General features: G+C 32.5%; 1 protein-coding gene across 1 annotated transcript; it reads right to left on the reverse strand.

The window, feature by feature from the left end:
* Nucleotides 1–9299: 9299 nt before the first annotated feature.
* LOC100776389 (G-type lectin S-receptor-like serine/threonine-protein kinase At4g27290) lies at nucleotides 9300–14152 on the reverse strand. The gene is made up of 7 exons (XM_003541037.5): nucleotides 12636–14152; nucleotides 11449–11553; nucleotides 11188–11345; nucleotides 10897–11107; nucleotides 10538–10775; nucleotides 10308–10458; nucleotides 9300–10222 (listed from the first exon to the last, which is right to left on the reverse strand). The coding sequence occupies exons 1-7, from the start codon at nucleotides 13969–13971 to the stop codon at nucleotides 9914–9916; spliced, it is 2508 nt and encodes an 835-aa protein (XP_003541085.4). The 5' UTR covers nucleotides 13972–14152; the 3' UTR covers nucleotides 9300–9913.
* Nucleotides 14153–14525: the final 373 nt, after the last annotated feature.

The raw sequence follows: 14525 nt of genomic DNA on the forward strand, positions 1-14525 counted from the left end.
AGTAAGTCATCACCACTGCTGTAGAATTCAAGTTAAAGTTAGGTAAGTACCTTATGAAGAGGCCAACTACCTTGTCATAGCTAATAAGTCAGAATTGAAGAAATTTATGCATGTATAATTGAACAAATTTGTTATCAAACTTGTGTGTGTGTGTGTGTGTCATTAGGGTTTGTGTGTGTGTGCGTGTATGATGAGTATGTGTGTGTCTGTCTTTAGCTCAATCAACACAAGATTTTAAAGCTGTAAGTTCTAGGAGTCAACTCAAGTTTGAAAAATATGCTAATGAGATTCTGATTAATAGCAAAAGACATTCTCATTCAAAGGAAGGCAACTATATATGTTATAGTCTACCTTAACAAAATGAATAGGTTTTGGCATGTTATATTCTACCAAAGCAAGCATATTTTGTAATGACAAAGCCACAGTGTATATACAGTATCCAAGACAATAAACAAGCACCATGAAAGATTCAACAATTGAAGAAATGGGATACCTGAAAATTGGACAAGAAACTAGAAAAAGTAACGCAGACAATATATGTACCAACTTTCTGCTCGGACCCTACCAAATCAATTTTCACTAACCCAATGAATCACATCATAGCTAGGCACCAACACAAACTAAAATCAATTCATTTTATATTATAAATATTTACAAATAAATTTATGTAAACTTTGTACACAGATTCGGTTTTGGAAATTGTGTATGTGCATGCAAGCATCAAATAAACTAATGGCATGTTTGCTTTCTTTTATACTAACACAGACCAATTGAAATCAGCAAAACCTAAATAGATCAATCCAGGTCTAATCAAAACTACTCCAACAAGGGAACACAACAAGCCTAGTGTATATATAACAATTTGACATATTACTACAACAAAGCACTGGGGGTACTTGCTGTCTACTTTTGTCCAAATCTCAAAATTGAAGGATGATTTACAAGCATTGGTGATGAATTCTCTTGGAATATTTAGTCTTGTACTAGCCTTTTGTCATTATTAGTCAATGAGATATATATGTATGTTTCCAGGTTATAGGAGTAGTTGTGGTTGATACTCATGAAAATGCAAAGATTGCAGCAAGAAGAGTTCATGTTGAGAAGGGTTTGATTTTATGTCAGCAGTTTCAATCTAAATCTCTTAGCACAAAAAAAAAAGAAAATTTCCAGCAAAAAAAGACCATCTTAAGAGTTGATCCTCATATGGACATCTTGAAAACAATATAAAGAAAAAATACCCGTAATTTCCCTGCCTGTAACCAAGGTGTTTATGTCATACATGCCTTCAAATGTGTAGATAGCTTCTATGTCACAGAATGCCTGCAAAATTGGAGAACAAAAGCAGAAAACATTTGAGGAAACAAATAAAGCATTTTAGTGTCTTTACATATCTACCTGCTACCACTGTTAAAAACAATTTGCCAAGAATAGAACAATTTAGTTATGATATGACATTGATATATTTTTTAGTTATGATATGACATTGATATATTTTTTTCAAAAGTATAGGAAGTTAGCTTTGAAAGGGTATATTCAGTTTACACATACATGGAATAAAAATGTAGTAGTAGCTAGCTTACTCATAATAGAACATCTTGTGAAGTGAGAAAGCAAGAGCAAAGCAAATAAAGAACCTAATAAATTAATTGTAATTCCAATCTGTCCTTAGACACGAAGTAAAGAATAATAGAAATCATCAGTCCCATTTTGCCCCAAAAAACTAACAGCACATAAGCTAAAGTTTCAGTTCTTGTATTGGAGACCAGAAACATGTCCTCTTATATCTCTATGTCTTGGATTTTTTCTTCTTAGCTCTCTTTCCCTTCCCAAACTGCCTTATGACCAATTTGGATCCCTTCAATTACATCTCGTGTCTAATATTTTTAACCTTTTTTTAATAGAAGGTTACTTGTCCATTTTTTTTATTTCAAAATAGAAGGCACTAACACAAAATACTCTGCAATAAAAGAAAAAATCAAGAAAACTATGATGACTGACAACTGCAGAATGACATCATTAAATTCTGCTAATCTTAACCCCTTTGAACTTCCCTCTTTTATCTCTCTTGGCTCTTTTTATATCAACCATAATTTGGATTACTTGTTTACTGCTGTTTGAAGTATCAACCACTAAAAAGTTGAGTGCCTAAAATATCTAATTCGAGGCTTTTTGTTTTGTGATAGAGTGAGACTCAGAAAGACCTCATACTCATAGAATCATAGTCACTCTCACATCTACTTTCCATTTCACACACAAACAAATAGGAAGAACTTTTACCCTTTAATTGAAAGAAATGTACATGCATTAATAGTGGTATTCTATATATATGCCTCAACCAATTAATTGAATATACAGTAATTTTGTTTATCCTACACAACGACTAAAGACATTGCCGCTAAGTTTAAACTGGAAACAATATCAAGAAGAAAGTGAAAAAAAGGAAAAAGACATAAAAAGCACTAGACGATAGACATGGTTAATGTGCTCCATGGATAACTAATGCGCATGTTAGAAGCCCTCTTAGAACTGCATCCACCACTAACTCAAAACATTAACCAGCCAAAGGAATTGGGAATTCACAATATACTACTGAATATAACCATATTCACAACTTGACCAACACTTTTGTTAGCCTAAATACCCGAGTAACAACCTGAATGAAGACACAAAATGTGAAGCAAAATGCCATTTTGATTCCCTTCTCACTTTTTCATTTTAAAAATTGTTCTCTAGAACAATTCCACACTACTCAACAATCAATTTTTAAAAATTGTACTTCAGAAAATCTTAGATATAGGTATGTAAACATATATGGTTAAATTTTTTAAAGCTAGAAACAAGGGAGCTGGGGTGATCCAACTACAAATTATTGGGTTATATAGTCCCTCAATTGCCTCTCGTGTTATAGAAAGTTTGCATAACAATCTTCATTTTATATGAAAGAAGAATAATGACTTGATCTATCCAAGCTGTACTCTAAATTCCCAACAGGTCTGAGATATTGGATGCATGTTGGTATGTATTGGATACTCGCTTCGTGCCTGGCATGACGTGTTACCCTTGCCATGCAGCCTCGTATGCAAAATTTTATTCATCCATTTTAAGATATGTAAAACATTTTAAATATCATGGTCACAACCAACAAAGTGATCATACGAAGATAATCATGCTTTTAAGCTGGTAGGTGCTGGATTCTTCTGGTAGTAGTCATTGAATGCATATGAAGCATGATCGCGAACAATGTTTGAAATATAACAGCTTACTCCTGTTTGTATTGCTGAGCAGTCTGCACCTCAATAGCCACAAGCATAGTCAAGAGCAACCTGTAGAGCAATGTCTGAAGCTCCCTGGTTAGCAACACACTATTGACCACCTGATGATGTTGGTGTTGTGGTTGGGGTTGTTGGATTTGTCTTTGATAAAAATGATGGTGTTAATAAAAGAGTAAGTGAAGATGATGAATTGGGTGATGCTACTAACTCTGCAACAATGGGGAATGATGTAGACTCAAACAGTGGAACAGAGGATGACATTCATTCTTCAACTGACTTTGAATTCTACTTACAATGATTAGAGAGGGCCAAGATAATAGTGAACAAACCATTACCACAAGTCACAATGTCATCTGGATAGTTGCCTGCGGTAGTTCTCTTGCTTAAAATGTATGATACATAGCTACTTGATTCAAGCCCTAGCTATTTGCCAAGAGAATGCAAGAATCAGTTTCTATTTACAAGTGCCTTGAAGCTTTCTTGAAAGAGGAACCTCTTGGGCTAGAAAACCATCAAATTATCATTTTTTTACTTCAAATCTTCTAGAATTAAATTAGTTAAATTGTTTTAAATCATCTTCTACTCAAAACACATTATTCAAAGCATCAAATTTCATATAAAATAGAAAATTCTCAAATTTTTCAGTTCCAACCATATTCTTATATCCTATAAAATCCTTCAAATTATATCAATTTTTTCATATAAATTTCTGACTTTTAAACTTATAAAACTATTAACCTCAAATCCATCATAAATCCCTAATATTGGATATAAAATAATAACTCGAAGGTTTGAGATGATTTTTTTTTTTTACAAGGCAATTTTATTTTTTCTTATCTAAGAAGATGCCAGATGAGTAGAGGAAGAATACTTTGGTCCCAATTTTTAATAACAAGGAGATATCCAAAATTGTGCTAACTACAAAGATATCAAACTTATGAGTCACACTATGAAGCTCTGGGAAAAGGTGATAGAGCATAGATTAAGAGAAGAAACAACAATTGTCGAGGACAAATTTGTTGACACAGTAACAACAGCTGCTAGTGTTCAATTCATTAGGAACCTAACAAAGGAATAGTAATTCAGCTACTGAGATTTTACTTTTCCTTTCTTCTAGTGAGCTTGAGAGACTGATGTAGTGTGGTAAAAAAAGTCATTTTAAACATATGGCTGAAGCTTGAAAATTGTTTGTAGCTTGTTGTGTGTTCACATTGTTTGTGAGTATACGATGTTGTTCAATAATATTGCCTCTATTCAATCAGTAGAAGTGGTTAGAGTCCCTAACAGAAGCAGAGAAACAAGCACTGCTTGAAGAAGTTGAGGAAGAGAACAGTCACTAGCTAGAGGTACGCAGGGGAATTGGAGTAGCTTGTGTGTGTATATACACTAACATGAAGTTTTCCCAATGTAATTGAAATAGAAATTTCAATCTATATGGACTAGTTCAGAAAGGTTTTAGCTATGTTTTCTTTAATTTACTTAGACAAAAGGATCAGACTTCAAAAACCTTAGTGTTCTGCTCACAAAAAATTCCAGATGGAAGCAACTCTGTAAGATATGGCGATAATGATTTTAAGTTCTAGGTCTCTAATTTTCAACAGTAAAATTTTTTTCCTACTAGCTTTACCCATTTATATGCTACAAATTACACCAAAATCTATTTTCAATTTCTTATAGTCCTTCTAATTTGTTTTCTATGTAAATTTTAGGTAACCTGTTGTGTCAAAGACAAACTTATGACAAATATTGACTGAGACTTGCTTTTAGTTGGTCAAATGTGTAAGCATCCAGCATAGACCGGATCTAAATTGTTTCACTATTATATCTTGGAAACTAATTTTAAAGACCCAACATACCTAACCTAGGTTAGTTCAAAAAACTATTTTGCATTGAACTAAACTGATAACTAAATTCAACAAGGCAAACACAGGCACAAAAATAGGCGGACAACGGTACCATATGAATTAGTAAATGCTGGGTTCAACCATTTTTCTATCATGGAACAAAAATAAATGTTTCAGGGACAGTGTGGCACTTACCTTTGATGGAAACTTCACTGATAGGTGAGCTCCAAGGTCACTGCAAACACAAACCCACAAAGACACGGTGCAGCTGAGCTCCAGGGTCATTGTAAACACAAAGCCACAAAAAGCATTGAATCCCCATGAGGATGAAATAATCAAACTCGAAGACAAACAATTAAGATGCTATTTTAGCTTAAAATTTGTAGCAAAAATCAGAGAGGCAGCTTGCAATGAAAACCATTCAAACAAAGGAAGAAGCAGATGCCACTCGAAGCAAAGCAGGGTGCTCACTTACACTCTACAATGGGGGAAATCACGACACGATTTATGACCAGAAAGCACAGAAAGAAGCAGGTTTGCCCACATACCTAAATCGCGACAGTGAGGAACACGAACTCGAATGGGAACTGCTGCAAACTCGAACTCGAACTCCAACACCAACTCGAACGGGAACTGGTGCGAACTCCAACTTGAACATGAACAAGAATGGCAACTTCAAGAGGACAAATAACCTAAGCGATGAGGAAGAAATGGAGAAAGAGTTTTGGTTACTAAACGCATGGAGGGAAAATGGATTTTCAGGGTTTTAGTACTTATGAAAGGGACAACATCGATTTTTTAAACAAACTGATGTTAAGTAGTTCTTGTCAATATCGCTGTTTTAAAAAACCGATGTTAACTTTCTAAAGTTAGCATCGGTTTTGCAAAAACCGATGTTAACTAGTGGATGTTATCATCGATTTTTCAATAACCGATGTTAACATATTAATGTTAACATCTGTTTTTTAAATAATCGATGTTAACATCGCCACCGCATTTGTGTTAACACCGTTTTTTTATGAAACCGATGTTAACAGTTACATGTTAACATTAGTTTTCTATAAAATCGATGTTAATAAACTAATCTTAATTATAAGTATGTCACCGCGCTTTTGTTAACATCGGTTTTTTCGGAAACCGATGTTAACCTTGCGATGTTAAATGTATATTTTTTAGTAGTGAATCCATATTTTTTTAATTTATTAATAAATTAATTTTATTTATTTATTTAATGGTAAATGTTTTTTATTTATAAAAAACATACGGACTAGCTAATTCGTATGAGTTATATCAAAATTAATTATCGCAAAATTTATTATTTAAATTTATATGTGCATTAAATATACATTATAAATTTTAGTGTTATATATAATAACATTATTTATTTTATAACATAATTGGTCTATTAACTCAGTTGGTTAGAACGTCGTGTTAGTAATGCGAAAGTCATATGTTTGACTTCTATTTGGACCATTAATTTTAAATTAATTCGTAAAACATATTTTTGAATTTTTTTTTAAAAAAATTATGGATTACGTAATCCGTATGCGTAATCTGTATGAGTTAAAGACATTTTCAAAATTTTGTTTTAATGTTGGGTGCACAAGCAATATGCCTGGTGCACCTAGCAACACCCGATATCTCCTTAGAAAGCTTTTTTAGAGACCTTCCTATCGTGCCATAATAGCCCACAAATTTTATAGTTTAGCTCTGTATAAACAATAGAAAACATAACTGATGAAGAGAACTTTGAATTCATTTTTTATTTTGGCTGCAAATTAGAATCTTCTCCCTTCTCTTTTCTCTCTCTCGAGTCTGTGCTCTCCAATCTCTGATCTTCAATGGAGTTCTCCATGGAAGGCTAGATCCGCAATCAATTCAAGGTTCCCACGTTGTGGTTTGAATTTAAGTTTCATTCTTAATCGCAGATTACTACATTTCTTCTTCTTTGTCTCTTTTTAATTTAAATTGTGTTCATAATTATGATGCGTTTGACAATTGGAACGGATTAGATCAGATCCATTGGTTAATTGATCTGATATATTCTGTTTTTGAGGTAAGGAGATCGATTGATTTCCTAAATCAATCGTTAATCGCACTTGAATTCATGAAAATTAGGAATTGCAATTGCGATTTCAATTTTGATGAATGCATGCTAGATTATTGTCTAGATGAATAACAGTTGATAGAATATGTATGAGTTCGAAATCTAATTGTGACAATGAAAATTCTACTGCATGAATCGAAATCTCATATTCATAATTTTGCATGATTGAATTATTGTTGCATTGCTTTGATTTCTATGTATTTTAAAATTTTTGTTAAGTCTGTTGCAAATCCCCCTTCCCTTTGTTTGAGATTAAATTTGAATTGTTTGTGCCTTTTGTGATTTTACCTAGGTTACTCCTATATTACAAAATTCGGGGATAAATTAGAGTTTTCGACAATGATTCGGTATTGCTGTCAATCATTCCACGGATAGAATAATGAAGCTCCAACTCCTTCATTGCCGTGACCAAGACATAACTTTGATAAGATCTAAAATGGTTAATTACCATATTTACAAAACCTTGTTGAAACAAAATTTTGTAGCATATTAAACCAAATTGGATAAGTTACCGAGTGCTAAACAATATGTTGACCTCTTTGTTGGTTAAATCCACGCTGGACATAATGTAAGCTCATGAAACACTATTACAAATGTGATCTTTAGCAACTTTTTTTTTATCTAACACTTAATAAAATTGTTACTAACATTTTTTATGACATTAAAAAAATATTGTAAAATTATGAATAAATATTACTAATATATTTTTACAATATTTATCAAATATTGTATATAATTCATATTATTAAAACCCCTTTGTGATATTTTTAGGCTTTAGGAACATGAATTATATACAACATTTGATAATATATCACAAAAATATATTAATAACATTTATTCATAATCTGATAATATTTTTTGAATATGATAAAAGACTTTTAACAATATTTTAAATAAGTGTCACAAAAAAAATATTGTCAAAAATCACATATGTAGTAGTCATATTGCATTGCATCAGGTTAACTACTTCCAGTAAAAGCTACATCTTGGCAGCAGCAAATTAAAAACGAATCATTGTTTATGCTTACAGATTGAAATTCTTCATAGTCAAACATCAAAACAATATCTTCAATGTTAATTAGGTAAATATTACTAGGATGGATATTAATAGGATGACTCATTTATATTGCATCCAATTTTTTTTTGGTTTGTCTTTATTTGTTATAGGATGGTGGAGTTGATGTGTTGCGGAGCACTGCAGTGATGAGGTGTTTGTACAATGGCGTTGGAGTGTCTGTATAGACTTGGACACTCAAGTAATGGGATAAGAGTTAGTTTTTATGTTGTAATAGTTGTCTTTTATACCGTAGGCGGAAAAATTAGTAATACGTGGACGCCGTGATCTGAGTATGGATAACACGCCCTGCACATGTGCCATCCTAGTTCTAGTGAGAGGTTATCGTCCCAATCGAGCTGTAGAGTTCTCTTGGGCTTCGTGACTCTGAGTACTCAAATATCTCGGTTCATATAATACTGAGATTTCACTTCCAAAACATTAATCTAATTGCAAATTCACCTAATTTGAAAACATAAGGGTATGGTGGTTAATTATATACCTGTTCAACACATGACGTTATATAATATCACTATTCGTAAACCAATAGAATTTTTTACAATAATATGAACTTAAATATTATTGATATATTAATGCTTTGCATTGACTGAAAAAGCATTCTTATTTGATACATAATTGGTATGTGAACTAAACCAAAAGCTAATATGGCTTGCCTACTTTTCCTCAATTTTCATTATTTTATTTTATGGTTAAAATATATTTTCGATCCATAATAAATATTTAAATTTTATGTTTATTTTTATAATTTTTTTCATTATGTTTCTAATGAAATAATAATTTATTTTTATTTTTTAACATTTTTTTGTTCTTGATATATTATTGAATTTTGTATTTATTTTTTTATATCTTTTTTTCTCATTTGTTATTATTAGGGAACAAAAAATAAAATTTATTAATTTATCATGGGTAAAAAAAAGGTTGAAGACTAAACAAAATTTTTATTGTGTAATAAAAAAGAAGAAAAAATTTACTAGGTAGTAAACACAAAATTTAATATTTATTAGAAATTACAAACATATTTTAGCTTTATTTTTTTACTCAACCTCAAACCTCAGTTTTCAATAAAATTTCTTATATTTCTGAAGGTAACTGACAGTTTGAGGCAAACAGAGATTAACACAATGTGGCTTAAGCAACAAGCTTATGCCAGGTCTAATGTTTATTGGCCTTAACAAAAGGATGTAAAAGCATGTTTGGAAATGAGTATTAGTTTGCATTTCTTTGACAATATTATCAATAGAACATAATTTGAAAATGGATATGATTTCCAGCAGATTTGGTAGGCATGTTCAAATAGGTAGCAACGGTATTAATATGTGACATAAAGCTTCTCACATTTTTGCTTCCCTGTGATGCATGGAACAAGTTGAGAGGAATCTAAATTGTTTTATGTCAACTGCTGGACAAGCTTCACATCCATATTCTGTTGCAAATTTCAGTTAAGAATGCTTGTCTTTATAGAACTCTTTACATATCAAATACATTCGTTAGAATAAATGAAACAAATTAGATAAAGCAGAAGCTCATAATAACACTTTCACAAGTTAAGTATGGTCAAATAACTGACATATCTCACATTAGAAGGTGAAACATAACATTTTCTTGCCTCCATATCCTATCTTGCATCTAACTCTGTGATAGAAGCTTCATTGACCGACCACAGTTTGTGATTTGCCGACGAAGAAGTTGCTTCAGATGTAACATTTGTTCCGGAGTAAAAGCCAGGAGCCATTGGCTTTGGCAACAATTTATCACCACTCAACATTGAAAGAACTGATGACATGTGTGGCCTATCTTGTGGTCTTTGTTGCACACATAATAGGCCTACCTGTATGCATCGTATGACTTCATAGGGCTTACATTGTTCTCCTACCACATCATCCAGTAGTTCCAGTGCCCTATCTTCAGTCCATAATGTCCATGCCTAGGATGTTATAAGAAGTAAATTAGAAGGTTGGAAATAAAGAAAGTTATACTAACTAGCCAGACATTTTGATAACTAGGCTTACATGTCCAAGAATATTATTGTAGTTTTCAGAATTTGCAAACTCTGTGTTTCTCTTCCCGCTTACAATCTCTAGTACAATCACTCCATAGCTAAAGACATCTGATTTCACTGAGAATCGCCCACCCGCAGCATACTCAGGAGGCATGTAGCCACTGAAAATAAAAATTTCATAGTAAGAAAATCAACAGTTGACAGAACAAGAGTAACGAATCATATATGATGGAAAATAACCATGTTCCAGCCACCCTATTTGTGTTTGCCTCAACTTGATCTTCCAAAAACGATCGAGCCAAGCCAAAGTCTGATATTTTGGGATCCAAATTGTCGTCCAGTAAAATATTGCTAGTTTTTAGATCTCTATGAATAATTCTCAGCCTAGAGTCTTGATGAAGATAAACAAGTCCTCGAGTAATACCGCTAATAATGTTGAAACGCTTAGGCCAATCTAGCAATTTCTTTTTGGTTTCATCTATTCAAATACGCACACACTATCAGGAATAGCAGTTGCAATCGCTGTAATTGTATAAGCTACAAATAAGCAATATGCTGATTATCTAAGATGTTTAGAATAAAATCGTAAGGGGTCCAACCAAAAAGAAAGCAGTCCAAGCTGAGGTTGGGCATGTATTCATAAATTAACATTTTTTCTTCTCCTTCAATGCAGCAGCCAAGAAGCTTTACAAGATTACGGTGCTGAAGTTTGGCAATCAGTGCCACCTCATTTTTTAACTCATCCAGCCCTTGTTTGGACTTCTTTGAAAGCCTTTTCACAGCTATCACTTTCCCATCTATCAATGTTCCCTGAAAAATAATCTTCTGCTATATTTAGAAAGTTTTAAAGGAAAATAGAAGAAGTTCAGGATACCAGTTTTCTTTATCACCTTGTATACTGGTCCAAAGCCACCTTCTCCAAGCTTGTGTTTGCTTGAAAAGTTTTCAGTCGCATTAGCTAAGACTGACAAATCGAAAGTTGGTAAATCAATCTCTTTCATTCTCTTTACTTTTCTGAAATTCTGCTTGTAAAATTTTCTTGCAGCCCCTGATACGTTGGAAAATAAGACTAAAAACATTGACACATAATATGCACATTTTTTAGTGCCTAATTTCTTGTAATAGATGCTAAATAATATGCATATACATACCTGGATTTTTAATTATCCATATCCACACATATATGATTATTAATCCAAAAGTAGTCACACCAACAGTGATTGCTACTGTCTTTATCTTGAGGTTTCTATGGTCAGCTGTAATATGATCAAAATGATGCAGAGCAAGATTACTCACCACTCTTACTTTAACAGTTTTATCGATGGAAGCTAAGTGTGTCTAATCGTTGTTCTATAGAACGAGTGAGTAAAAAAGGCAATGCATTTTATTTGGAAAATTAACTCCATGTAACAAATAATATCCATCACTAATGACTTTCGTTTAACGTTTCAACTTGAGCATGCATGACATTTAAAGTTGCAATACCAAAATGTTTGTTTAAGATTGTGTCTCCCAAGTTACTGTAGTAACTTAAAAGTTAGTTTGATTAAGTTATAATCAAAATAGTATGATCATAATACATTTGTAAAATACATGACTATATTTTATCAATTTCTAACTTATTTTTAGAAGATACTTCAACTAGCATTTAGGTAATTAGAAGTTACTAACTATTTTTTTAATCTTCATTAATTTACTTGATTGTTTTATCCTTTTTTCAGTAATTCATTATTGTGTTGTTTATTTTTTTTAATTATAATATTTGATCGCTACACAAAAGGTTGATAATAATTAAAAATTATAAAAAAAAAATAATTATTCTTTTTAAAATAATATTATTAAAATTTACTTTAAATGTTAGAATATGAATTTTAAAAATATAAGTTATTTAAATAAATTATAATTTTTTAGTGAAAAAGAAGAAAGTGTATAATAAAAATAAAACAGCGTATATTCTTCACCATTCATTTATAATATAAAATTTTAAATATGTTCTCCTAATTTTTAAGACGGTAGGTTATTAAAAATTAGCTTATAACTTATTTTACAAAAAATATTCTCCTAAATTTTAAGACCGTAAATCATTAGAAATTAGCTTATCACTAATTTCACTATATACTTTTAATCTCTTAGCTTATAAACTTTCGGCTATTTTAAACTCCTCTGGTAACTTGTAAGTTTATAAAACTCTAACTCTCTCATAGCCTTACTATGCTTCCCTCACTTCTCTTAAAATATTGCAATATTTAACAAGAAATCTGAGGAAAAAGAAACAACGAAACAATAAAAGAAAACAAAATCAAAGAAAACAAAAATCAATGAAAGTAAAAGTGAGTACCTGGATCTGAAGCAGGATGGACAATTGTATTATTGTTTGGGGGTACTGGAGCAGGGATTTTGGTATAAAGGTCTTGTCCCCCATTAGAGCTCAAGTCAACCAGCTCATTAAACCAGAGAAGACAGCCAGTTCCACCACCAGTACTTATATTTGCATATGCTACACAAGAACAGTTATCCCTACACCTTATTTTGCAAGCTGTATAGTCCATGGTCTCAATAAACAATGATGAAGAGGTGTCTGGAAATTTCATGTGCTGGTTCTTCCAGAATTCCTCTGTATAACTGTTTTTGCAATTAGATTTATTCATTGGAATTGGAGGAACACAACCGCGAGACCAAGTTGACGAATTCCATGAAGGGGACTTGGGAGAATATCCTTTCACGCATTTACAGGTAGCTTTCTTACCAATATAGTTGCATATAGAATTTACGCCGCAAAAGGCGTAATCTTCGCATTGGTTTTGTTCCAAAATTTGGAATCCACGCCGGTTTCTGTTTTGAGTTGACCAAAACAAATCACGCACAGTGCCAAAAGAGTTCAGATTATATAAGTTGAAGACCGATCTATTAACCTTCTCCTTAACCTTGTACTCATAATACACCTCCTTTTCGTGGAATACAAATTTTTGCGACACTAGATGAGTTGAAGTTGGATATCCAACTATAGGCAAGCCATTCCATGAACCTAGTCTCCTTTTAATATCTGGTCCCCTGAATAAAATTATTTGAGGATATCCTCTACGGTCAACTTTTAGAGTATATTCCCCCTCAGCAGGATCACTCCAATTTTTCCAAGATGACAGAGACCTTTCTAGACCATTCTCTAAGGTCCATCCAAGTTTCATTCCTGGCATCAATGTATCACCCGGATAATCAAAACTCTGCCACAAGATGTCACCGTTATTGGTTTTGTGCTTCTTAGTGTTGCGCTTGGGTCCATTTATCACTACCAAATTTCCCAAATCCCGGAGTTGAGCAATTGGTTTTTTCGCTGCTTTGCTTGATTTGTTGCTTGATGATGACCAAATGGTGCTGTTTTTGCCATTGAGAAGCTCAAGAATCCCTCTTTTGTTGAGTTTTAGGACTCCTGATTCATTCTCAAGAGGTGTATTTCGGTTAGCCACCCACACCACTGTAAAAGGGTGTACTTTTCTAAACCATATACCCAAGTATCGTCTTGTTGAGTTTCCGGGACTGAAGAAACCCAGTGCCGTAATATTACCTGCTGAAACCAAAATCTGACTATCTCGGATTGATCGACTCGCTGCTAAATGGTCTACTGAAGTGGAAGTTCTAGTCATGTAGGAGAATAAAAAGAACCAAATAAGTAACATTGTGATGTAATGGAACCAAAGACTAGATTATATAAGCAAGAAGGATGCTATAATTTTTTGGCCTTTCCCAATAGCAGCTAGTAGCGCTTTTGATTTTGCAGGGGAAAAGGTTGAGCATATAACATAGAATGAGAAGGAAAATCGCTGGATGGCTCGTAGAGTAATACCATGACAACGCCAATTGTTGTATAAGACGACTGTGAGAAGTCAATGACGGAGTCCTTTTTTAATAGTGTATTGAAAAAATTATGTAACTTCCATTTTTCATTTTCAGAAAATATATCATAAACACTATCTAAAAAAAATATCATAAACACGATCAGATGCAAAATATTTGTGCATTAATTACAATAAATTTAAATATAAAAAGAACATAATAATAATAATAAAATATATACTAAACTCAAAGTTAACACTATCTTAGTCGAAGTAAAACTGCATTTTGATTAACTTCAATAAAGTCTTAAAATCTTAAAATCGAGTCTTGTGGATAATCAGTTAGATTATCAGCCAAATTACCAAATTTTTAGATATTAATCATCAATTAAGTGGAT

The sequence above is a fragment of the Glycine max genome, chromosome 12 (genome assembly GCF_000004515.6).
Source record: "Glycine max cultivar Williams 82 chromosome 12, Glycine_max_v4.0, whole genome shotgun sequence".
In the NCBI taxonomy this organism is placed as follows: Eukaryota; Viridiplantae; Streptophyta; class Magnoliopsida; order Fabales; family Fabaceae; genus Glycine; species Glycine max.